Consider the following 11,529-nt stretch of genomic DNA (forward strand, 5'->3'; position numbering starts at 1 on the left):
ATTAAATGCAGAGCGCAAAGAAGCTGGGTGGGTTTAATATGCACATCACACCATCTATACAGAATGCAGGCTGGTCACAAACAGAGAAAAACGATACGGCCTTCAGAGTTAATTCAAGTATTTTATTTTGTGTCCCGCACCCCACCCCCAGACAATTTTCTCAAGTGCTTATCAGCAGTCCTGTGTAGTGAGACTAACAGCTTTAAGAACAAAACGGCAATTAGCCTGACATGCCAGGGGAGAGGTGCCGGAACTAAGAAATAATAGTGCAGTAGGCAGGGTCTGCTTATCTCCATCCAACGGAAACGTAGTTTCAAAAATATACAGCAACGTGGAATATGTAGGACTGAAACTTGAGTGCTAAGTAGGTGACAGTTTCATAAAACAGGGAAGCCCTTGGGTTCAGACGGTGGGTAAAGTAACATTGAAATCTTCATCTGTCTCAATGCCAACTTCCTCCTGCACAAAGGACAACACAGACTCCTTAAGATGCAGGGCAGGCAAACAGAAGCATCCTATATCCCACCTCTGTGCAGCAGTTGGATTAATGCATTACGGGGGCTCGCCGAGAAAAGCCTGCTCAACCCACTTTTATGAGGCCATGTCATTCAGTGGCCGATGGGTTGGGTTTGTACTCACAAAGAATTGCTTCTTGCTTTTGGGGTAGCCTTCCAGGATCGCGTCAAGTAGCTCTGTCGCCTGTTGAGAAAGTCAAAGCACACACTTGGCTACTTGGCCCTTCAACCAAGACAGAATTATACCACAGTGCTGGTAGACAGAAACAAGCCCTCTTGATGGTACAGACAAAAATGACCAAAAAAAGGATGAGCCTAAATGTTTCAGGAGCCACGGTTGAGTTTACAGGTTGTAGCTGGGAAGAACAATGGCAACAAGCTATTCCGTATTTCTCAACCACTTGAAGAACACACTCCTCAGAGTACTTAGTAGTGCAGAATACAACAGTCTGGTATGATTAGAGATGGGAATCAAAGCTGTCAACCTTCCCCTTTTTTTGCGGGAAATTCCCTTATTCCAGCACCGTTCCCCGCTGCTATCCCAGATTGTTAGATATCCTGTAGACTGTCCCCAGGACAGGTGAAGCTGCTGATCCCTGATTTTTGAGGCTGCTGATCCCTTACTTTCAAATCTGAAAGTTGACAGCTATGATGGGAAGGCCTGGAAAAAATGGGGGGGGGCAGTCCCGCCCCCCGGTTTTTTCTAGAAAAAATGAAAAAAAAAGTGTGTGAAATATTCAAACTATATCGAACTGTTTCCCCAATTTTTCTGGGGGTTTTCTACGCCTTCCCATCTCTAGGTATGATCCTGACTTACCATTCTGGAGACCAGATTCAGAAGTAATGCTGATCCAAACAATGGTTTTGCTCCTGGTAGTGTGGAAGGAGCAGGGAAGCATCAAATCAGCTGTGATTTTCTAAACGTGCATCAGCACACTTGTGGGATCATGCTAAACCATGGTTTAGCTTAGTATTATAATGAGCCAATGAGAAATACAAAAGGTCTAAATCTTGAAACCTGAAATTCCTGGGTATTCTCTTTTTAAAAACCAGAACCTGTTGTTATGTTCAGCAGACTACAGTGACTAAAGCTAGAATTAAGATTTAGCTCAAAATACAAAAGAGCCAATTGGACTGTCTGGTACAGCGCTCAGCTACACACCTCAAAGGAGTTATAAGGAAACAAACTGAAGAAAAGAGATTTCATAAGCAAATAACTATTCATGTGTGTGGGCAAGATCCTTGGCAAGGAAGACATGGTGCAAAACGACATGCAAACCACAGCCCCTCATAACTCCCACCACTGATTAGCAATTATTCAACAGAAAGCACAATCCCAGGAACATTAAATATAATGAGCTAGAATTATTGAGAATGTTCAGCCTGCAATCCCATTGAACTCATCAGGACCAACAAACAGGCAAACTCACAAAGGAGAAACTGATGAAATCTTTCAATTAAGAGACATCTCTCATTACTTCTGGGGTTCTGATCTCTGGAAAGGGTATTTGGAAACTTCTCCCTCCTAACTTGCAACCCGGTTAAACTGGGCAACAAAGTGGATCTGCATTTGAACATTGCAGGGCCTTGCTTTTTCGTTTTTCCAGACTTGCGTAGCACCTATCACATGTGTATAGCATTTTCTAGGCACCTCTGGTTGGATGAAGTTACAGAACTAAACAATTGTTGGCATCTCAAGAGAGGGACAATGGAGTGCACCTCTGGGGATGAAGTGAAACTTCTGCATCAGCAGCACCAAAGTATCGTATTTTTCGCCCTATAGGACACACTTTTTCCCCTCCAAAAATGAAGGGGAAATGTGTGTGCGTCCTATGGGGCCTCTCTCGCTCTCCAGGCTTCAGGAAGCTATCCACAAGCCTGGGGAGCCCGCGGGAGTTCCCGCAGGGCTCCCACGGCTTGCGGATAGCTGCCTGCATCCCGAAGCCTGGGGCGCGCTGAGCAGCGCACCCCGGGCTTCGGCAGATATCCGCAAGCCTGGGAAGACCGGCGCGACTTCCCGCCGGGCTCCCTAGGCTTGCGGATAGCAGCCTGTTCTGGGGGCTGGGGCCGAGGGAAGCTCGGGCTTCCCCCGCCCGAGCCCCGCGCCTGGGGGGGGAAATAATTTCCCCCCCTTTATTTCCCCCCAAAAAAGTAGGTTCACCCTATGGCCCGGTGTGCCCTATGGGGCGAAAAATATGGTAATCTGAGCTCATGGGCAGCCCAGATGACAAAACCCCCCTCTCGACCTTGCAGATAGTGGTCCAAAAGAAAATAGAGCATCATGTTCGGCTCCAGCTTGGCTGCAGGAGTTGCCGGAAGGAGGCATACAAGGTGCCGTCCAACCGTCTTAGGGACTCCACTCTGGATTTGTGTGGGGTTTGCTATTTAGCCTTTTCTTCTCCCGAAGATACCTCGCAAGGCAGCAGAGGTTTAGGATCAGAGTTTTCCTTCTCCTAGGTGGGCTACCTTCACAGGTGGACGAGCCCCATCTGCCCCTCACTTCCCTCTGCAGCACGTGCAGAAACCACCTTCTTGACCACTGAACGCACTACAGTCATACCTTGGGTAACAGATGCTTCAGGTTGCGCACCAAGCCAAACCCGGAAGTACCGCAATGGGTTAGTTCCGGGTTTCAGTGCATGCGCAACAGCACTAAATAGTGCTTTGTGCATGCACAGAAGTGCTGAATTGTGACGCGCGTGCGCAGACGCGGCGCTGTGGGTTGTGAACGTGCCTCCTGCACGGAGCACGTTCACAACCTGAGCATCCATTATATTGGTTTTGTCTGCTCAATCCGCTGGAGCCTGCATTTCATGCAGGGGAAGTCCCAAACTCACAGAGGGTTTGAGACCAATTGATCACTCTTGCCTGTTTTAGCCGGCCAGTTGAGGCCATTCCTGGCATGTGGCCACTGCTGCACTCTGACATCTTCTAAGAGCCATAGGTAAGACCTGAGTAAAAGGTGGGGACCAAAGGTGGGCACACTACTCCAACATGACATGGGGTAGTAGTAGGCGGGGTAGTACCTCTGATCTAAACAATAGTATTTTTAAAATTGCCCTTGGGACTGTGCGCACCACTTATTCTTTTCATCCTATATGAAAGACAAGTTGCCTTACCATTCTCTTCCGGCGACGCCATTCCCTGCAATACAACTTCTTTTCATTGTACACCTGCAACAAGCAAAAGGAAAACAATTCTTACACTCAGTCCCCAACAGAATGGCCAGTAACGCAGCCGGCTATGATGTGAGAACCCAAAACCACAACAATTGTGTTGGACAGTGTGTGCACAAGCTTTCTGTGTGGGAAAGAGTCCCAGAAATGGCAGGCAGCTGTGCTTTTACAGAGGGGACTGTTCACCTTGTGAGTAAGGACATCCAGAGTACAAAAATTGCTTTGGTGAAATTCTAAACAAGCCCCACAGCTAAAAGGCTCCTGAGAACATGTGCTCACTGGTTGCCTTGATTTGATTAAATGCCAGACAACTCAACATTTATCCCCATTTGAATGCTCTAGGTACAGGATGAGTGCTGGAACTGCCCAGATCCCAGGAAGAGTAATAAATAAATAAATGACAGTATGCATTTTGGAGTCCTCCCGTCCTTTGGTGTTTGAGGCTAGCTGAAAATTCAGCAGCGCTAGGGGCCCTGCGTATGGCTGGCAGAGATTGGCAGGGCACCCAGAAAGAACTATACCTGTCTGGACCGTGCCAGTCTCCACTATTGGCCTCTCCCTTGGCAGCTCCATTACCTTTTCTTTCTCCTCAGGAGTCACATGATTGGCAGCAGATTTAATTCGCTCCAGTTTCTCTGTATAATTGGCACAATCTTTTTTTAACTCTTCAATCTCCTTAACCATCTCTGGGGTTGTCATTGAGCCCTTCAGTTCTTTCAGTTCTGGAATGGAATTGCTAGTTACAACATCTGAGATGGCATCGGTCAGTGGGAAGGACTCTAGGCATTCTGTGTACTATGGCTCAGATACAAACATTTCACAAAGGCTCCATACTGTTCAAGTGCTCAATCGCACATGCACTCACTCAGCAAAGGCTAGCACAGCAGATGGACTGAACCTGCCTGAACACACCTGACTCCATATGACGACAGTTCTGTTGGAGGGTCTGTACTTTGCAAGACAGTTCCGAAATCTCATTGTCCAGGCCTTTGAGCTCTGAGTCATTCACACTACCAAAGCGATCCTGCATGACCAAAGACGTGAGGGTTATCAACATAATAAGACCAATGGGACAGAGGATAAAATTGCTACCGTGTCACAAACTCTACTTCCCTGTCCAGCAATTACATTTCACTCATGGAATTTGAGTTTCCTACACAGTTGTCATTGAAAATCTTTTTAATAGTTTGCTTCAGTTACTGGTGTGAGCAAATATTTACTTCCCATGGAACGTGAAAGGCATTTCCCTTACCTGATCTGGAAAATAAATTTTTTGCTTTCCGTACACTTTCTCTTTGATCTTCCCTTGTTGAGCCAACTGTTCTAGTGCTTTCACTACAGCCTAAAGAATCAAGAGAAGGAATAGACTGAGAAAAGAAAAAAATATGTTCACAAGATATCTGTGAAGTGGACAGACTGATCTTCTGTATGTGCATCTAAGTATCTTTGTCAAGCAACAAAAACTGAAAATTAAAACTTTGAGGACTCCCCTTCCCACAAGATACTTGCACATCAAAGGAGACTTACTAAACATGAATTCTAAAGTCCAGCATGATACAGTACTTGACAACTCACATCACTATCTACTAGTAACCAGGGGAAAATCAGTAAGCTGTAGAAGTGGGAAGAGCTGTAGAGCCCAATATCCTAGGAAGCACAGTATGAGATTTTCTCCAGCCAGCCGCCCATGCTGCAACGTCACTACACTGTATAATGATGAGAAACTGCTGCTGTAAGCAAAGCTTAGCTGAATTTATAACTTGTATAGAGAAACAAGTATATATCTCAGTCAGTCAGTTACCACTGAATGTCCAGCATTGTGAAGTACAAAATATTTGTCAGATTTGCTTAAAATCCAGACAATATCAAACTAGGAATACCCTATACAGTGGTACCTCGGGTTAAGTACTTAATTCGTTCCGGAGGTCCGTACTTAACCTGAAACTGTTCTTAACCTGAAGCACCACTCTAGCTAATGGGGCCTCCCACTGCTGCTGCACCGCCGGAGCACAATTTCTGTTCTCATCCTGAAGCAAAGTTCTTAACCAGAAGCACTATTTCTGGGTTAGCGGAGTCTGTAACCTGAAGCGTATGTAACCCGAAGCATATGTAACCTGAGGTACCACTGTATGATCGGGGGCCTTTGAAAGGTACAGTGGTGCCTCGCAAGACGAAATTAATCCGTTCCGCGAATCTCTTCGTCTTGCGGTTTTTTCGTCTTGCGAAGCACGGCTATTAACGGCTTAGCGGCTTTAAGAAAAAGGAAACAAACTTGCAAGAAACGTCTTGCGAAGCAAGCCCATAGGGAAATTCGTCTAGCGAAGCGATGCAAAAACCGAAAAACCTTTCGTCTTGCGGGTTTTTCGTTTTGCGAGGCATTCATCTTGCGGGGCACCACTGTATACAGAGTGTGCTTAGCTTTTGAAAGGTGTTGCACATGTCTATTTTGCGCTAATGGTGGATGATGAGGCCCCCACACCTTCACCTCTAAGATCTTCTCTCACCGTCTTGCCCAGGCCATGCTCTCGTTGTAAGTTGCCAAAGGCATCCTGAGCACTGTGAGGCCGGTTCTGCTCCTGGAGGTAACGTAGTAGGATGGCAGCTGCACCTTCTCCAGCTCCTTTGGAAACAGAAAGCAGCGGTGTGAATCAACGCGCTCCATGTGGGGCTACCTTTGAAGGTGACCCGGAAACTGCAATTAATCCAGAATGCGGCAGCTAGACTGGTGACTGGGAGTGGCCACCGGGACCTCATAACACCGGTTCCGAGAGATCTGCATTGGCTCCCAGTACATTTCCAAGCACAATTCAAAGTGTTGGTGCTGACCTTTAAAGCCCTAAACGGCCTCGGTCCTGTATACCTGAAGGAGCGTCTCCACCCCCATCGTTCAGCCCGGACACTGAGATCCAGCGCCGAGGGCCTTCTGGCAGTTCCCTCATTGTGAGAAGTGAGGTTACAGGGAACCAGACAGAGGGCCTTCTCGGTAGTGGCGCCTGCCCTGTGGAACGCCGTCCCATCAGATGTCAAAGAGATAAACAACTACCTGACATTTAGAAGACATATTAAGGCAGCCCTGTTCAGGGAAGTTTTTAATATTTAACGCTGTACTGTTTTTAACACTTGATTGGGAGCCACCCAGAGTGGCTGGGGAAACTCAGCCAGATGGGCAGGGTATAAATAATAAATTAGTATTATTATTAAAGAAAGAGGAGGGTGAGGATGGGGAGAGAAATCAAAATGGCATTTAAGGCCATTCCATCAAGAGTGCAGAAAGCAGGCCCTTCTATTGCCAATGACAGCAACTTGGGAAGAACTGCAATGGGAAAGAATAGGAGGGATGCTCAGTATATGGCCGTGTTCATATAGGAAGAAAAGGTGGCGGTGAACAAACATGTATTGATGCATTCTCTCTCCCCCCCCCCCCCCCAGTTTTAATGTGTCGATGTGAGTTTTTCTGTTTCTTTGTTGGCAAGTTGCTTTGGGTTGCCCCCAACTAATAATAAACACACAGAGAGAGGACCAAGGGCTTCCATTCTTGGTTCAGCTCATCCCAAGGGCCTGCTCCAGCATCACATGAACAGACCAGATCCTGCAATGATGAGTATACCTGAAGGAGCGTCTCCACCCACATCATTCTGCCTGGACGCTGAGGTCCATCGCCAAGGGCCTTCTGGCAGTTCCCTCATTGCGAGAAGCAAAGCTGCAGGGAACCAGGCAGAGGGCCTTCTCGGTGGTGGCGCCCGCCCTGTGGAACGCCCTCCCATCAGATGTCAAAGAGATAAACATCTACCTGACATTCAGAAGACATCTTCAGGCAGCCCTGTTCAGGGAAGTTTTTAATGTGTGACATCTTAAGTGTATTTTTGGTCTTTGTGGAAGCCGCCCAGAGTGGCTGGGGATTTCAGCTCGGCATTTAATACCATTCTACCACAACATCTGGTGTCTAAACTGGAAGATCTGGGGCTCCCATTATCACTTTGTGGGTGGATATCGGCCTTTCTGTCAGACCGCACCCAGAGGGTTTGGTTGGGCCCTTATACCTCTAATACACTTAAGACTAACACAGGAACACCACAGGGATGCGTACTTAGTCCGCTCCTTTATATTCTCTACACGTACGATTGTGCCGCTGCTCACCCTAGTAATAGGGTTGTCAAATTTGCAGATGACACAACCGTGATTGGGCTCATCTCTGAAAGGGAGGGTGAAACGGACTATAGAGATGAGGTGGGGCGGCTGACAGAGTGGTGCAGAGCTAACAACTTGCTCATAAATACAAGGAAGACAAAGGAGCTTGTGGTGGGCTTCAGGAGACAGAAGAGCAATGTCCAGCCACTTTTGATTGATGGGGTCTGTGTGGAGAGGGTAACAACGTTCAGATTTTTGGGTATTGAATTACAAGAGGATCTGTCCTGGAGTGTCAACACAAGGGGGCTTGTGAAGAAGGCACAGCAGAGACTGTACTTTTTAAGAATCCTAAGGAAAAACCATCTTCCACAGAAACTGCTGCTTGCCTTCTATCACTGTGCCATTGAGAGTGCGCTCACTTATGGCTTATGTGTGTGGTACGGAAGCTGTACTACCCAGGACAGGATGGCGTTGTGCAGAGTTGTTAAGGCAGCAGAGAGCATTGTTGGCTGCCCACTCTCCACCTTAGAGCAGATTTATGCCACAAGGTGCCATAGGAAGGCACCGGACATAGTAAAAGATCCATCGCATCCTGGTCACTGTCTCTTTGAGCTCCTGCCCTCGGGGCGGAGATACAGGACGATGATGACAAGAACGAGCCGTCTCAAGAACAGCTTCTTCTCCAGAGCGATCTTGGCCCTGAATGGGAAGCCTGGACTTTGAAAGTCATCTAATCTTCCTTGCTGTATTATACTGTATTGTTTTAATTAGTGTTTTTATAGTTGTTCTGATTTTGAGTGGAGTGCCCTATCTGGGTGGATGGAGCAGCCAAGTAATTTCGTTGTCCCTGAGAGGGGGCAATGACAATAAAGATATTATTATTATTATTATTATTATTATTATTATTATTATTATTATTTATGATCACTATCTGAGGCCCTTCTCTGTGCAACCCCCTTCCTTGAGAGATAAGGAGAGTGGCAACATGAGAACGGGGCCTTTTGAGCGGCAGCTTCCCTTTTGCGGGACACTCTCTTTGGGTAGGCTTGCCGGACGTCATCATCGTACACCTTTAGGAGCCGGGTGAAAATGTCCCTGTTTATTCGTTTATTGACTTTATATACCGCCCTATGCCCGGAGGTCTCACAACCTCCTCTTCACAATCAGGTGAGGTCTCACAATCAGGCCTTTGGCTGATTAAAGGAGGGTGTTAGGGGTTTGTTTTTGTTCCTTTGTTACATATTTCGATTTCCTTTATTGTTGTTCTTCTTGTTGTTGTTCTATTTATTTACTTATCATTATTATTAGTTGGTAAGGCGCCCTGCGGCCCTCAGATGAAGGACGGTATACAAATGCTATGAATAATAATAATAATAATAATAATAATAATAATAATAATAATAATACAGTAATAATGATGATAGTAATCGCCACGCAGCCTCTGCGGCCTTCCAGAAAACGGGAGAATTGGCGCTTGAAGGAAGGCAAGAAGCAGGTAACAGGTCTCCGGACACACCGCCAGAAGAGGCCCGGATCCGGACTCGGCGGGCGATGGAGGCCTGCGGCGAGAGGCCCGGCCGTTGCCTAGCAACGCCAAGGACCGGAGGGAGGAGGGTAGGCCCGAGCCGCGGCCTAGAGGCGGCGACGCGCGCGCACGCTCGCGCTCATTCTCTCCCCACCCCCTCCGCCTTCCCCTCGATTCCCCACGTTCTCCCCACCCCGCACTGCCTTACCTGCAGCTCCCTCCCGGGTTTTCCCTGCTCCGCTCATCCTGGCCACGGCGGAGACCCCCCTACCGGAAAAACCCGGAAGCGGAAGCTTGCCGCTAAGAGGGCGGGAAGGCGGGCCCAGTGGAAACCATAGAGCTATACCTGTGGGTGGGTAGGCCCTGCCCGGCTTCCGGGAGCGCGTTCGGGCCAGGAGAGGGAGGGCGCCCTGGAAACCACGGAGCTATAATGGTAGAGGGATAAGCACTGTCTTTAGACAGCATCTTAAAAAGTAGAGACATCACCTTGCCAACAAAGGTCCGTATAGTAAAGCCTCCTTTATGGTCCAGCTCTCACTTCCATACATCACTACTGGTTTTCCCAGTAGTGATGTATGGAAGTGAGAGCTGGACCATAAAGAAGGCTGATCGCCGAAGAATTGATGCTTTTGAATTCTGGTGCTGGAGGAGACTCTGGAGAGTCCCATGGAGTGCAAGAAGATCAAACCTCTCCATTCTGAAGGAAATCAGCCCTGAGTGCTCACTGGAAGGACAGATCCTGAAGCTGAGGCTCCAAGACTTTGGCCACCTCATGAGAAGAGAAGACTCCCTGGAAAAGACCGTGGTGTTGGGAAAGATGGAGGGCACAAGGAGAAGGGGACGACAGAGGACGAGATGGTTGGATAGTGTTCTCGAGGCTACCAGCATGAGTTTGACCAAACTGTGGCAGGCAGTGGAAGACAGGAGTGCCTGGCGTGCTCTGGTCCATGGGGTCACGAAGAGTCGGACACGACTAAACGACTAAACAACAACAAAGCACTGTGTGGCTTCCGGGCTCGCGGGGAGTAAATAAGGAGAAATGCAGTTTTTGCGGGGTAGATGCAGCTGGTGGCTTCGGCAAGGAATCGGTAAACCCGCCTGCCCGCAAAAGGGTAGCCACGGAGACAAGAAAGTTCAGGCTCTTGAGGGAGTTGATGCTTCAATTTCAAAAGGAGTTTATAATGATTTACAAGGCTGGGCTGCACTCATTCCTGTTGCCTTTAATAAATTCTGGCAGCATTGGGATTATTATTCTAATTTGCACGAAATTAACCATTTGATCGATGGCAAGGCGAAGAGAAAGGAATTTAAAGGGTTGTTTTTTATTTTTAAAAACCTTTATTAACCAGTACACTTTGCGGTAGTCAGAATGCAAGTGCGGCCAAGACTTATTCCAAACCTGCCACCTTGCTTGTCGCAGACGGCAGTTTGTTAAACCTTTCCTTGACCTATAAGATTGGGCCCTCATTAATGCGTATGAACCCCCAGAATCTGTTCTATTTACTTTGATGTTGTCATACCGCTCTATTGATTCATCGTCTGCACTTTTGTTATAATGAATATCGTTTTTAATATTGTTCATAGTGTAAGTACCGCTTAGAGATTTAAAAAAAAAATGAAGTTGTTTTGAAAGGCTTTTAAAATAAACAAATATACCTGTTTTGTGTGGGTTGGCAGAACAAAACAAAACCTATGCAGGACACTTTAAAAGTACTATGATAATGTAGGAAGGGGGTGGTCTTGCTGCTCTTTTTTGTGCTGGATATTTTGTGCAAATTTTCATACTACTTAGCTGGCATCACTCCAAACTGAGGCTTGAGTGAAGCCAATCCAACCGTCTTTAGTCCTGGCAAGGTCAGTGGCCCAATAATACTTATTGCTGGATCTGAACCAGGAAAGCCTGCCATTAGCACTCAGTGTAGGCCTAGATAGGGGCAGGGATGCATGCAATGTCCCTGGGCTCTTCTCTGGCCTTTGCACTTGTAGCTTCAAGGTCCGCTAAGGGTTTCTAAGCATTTTGAAGCCAGGTTCTCAATCACAGGGAGTTGTCCGCTGCAGAGCTTTGCACATCTAAAAATGAGTCCATTAGGGACATTAGAGGTAGGGCTTGCATGTGCGCCCATGCCCCATTGAAGTATCTCTGTATTATCTGTATAGTAGCACTGAAGAAACCAAGAAACCAGGC

General features: G+C 47.3%; 1 protein-coding gene across 1 annotated transcript; it reads right to left on the reverse strand.

The window, feature by feature from the left end:
• Window positions 1-15: 15 nt before the first annotated feature.
• PSMC3IP (PSMC3 interacting protein) lies at window positions 16-9,687 on the reverse strand. The gene is made up of 8 exons (XM_081884458.1): window positions 9,553-9,687; window positions 6,196-6,311; window positions 4,944-5,033; window positions 4,604-4,715; window positions 4,268-4,413; window positions 3,635-3,688; window positions 640-699; window positions 16-459 (listed from the first exon to the last, which is right to left on the reverse strand). Exons 1-8 carry the CDS (start codon window positions 9,587-9,589, stop codon window positions 403-405), a joined length of 672 nt encoding a protein of 223 aa, XP_081740584.1. The 5' UTR covers window positions 9,590-9,687; the 3' UTR covers window positions 16-402.
• Between the last annotated feature and the right edge of the window lie 1,842 nt (window positions 9,688-11,529).

This window comes from Podarcis melisellensis (genome assembly GCF_964234715.1).
Source record: "Podarcis melisellensis genome assembly, chromosome: 13".
Classification (NCBI taxonomy): Eukaryota; Metazoa; Chordata; class Lepidosauria; order Squamata; family Lacertidae; genus Podarcis; species Podarcis melisellensis.

What these genes read in the sequence shown, in the direction of transcription:
- PSMC3IP (XM_081884458.1), bottom strand. Translation starts at nt 9,589, where the DNA reads ATGAGCGGAGCAGGGAAAACCCGGGAGGGAGCTGCAG. An exon ending in AGCATGGCCTGGGCAAGACG is followed by an intron (nt 5,034 to 6,195) that starts GTGAGAGAAGAT and finishes TTGATTCTTTAG; the next exon opens with GCTGTAGTGAAAGCACTAGA. An exon ending in GGCGTCGCCGGAAGAGAATG is followed by an intron (nt 700 to 3,634) that starts GTAAGGCAACTT and finishes CTTTCTCAACAG; the next exon opens with GCGACAGAGCTACTTGACGC.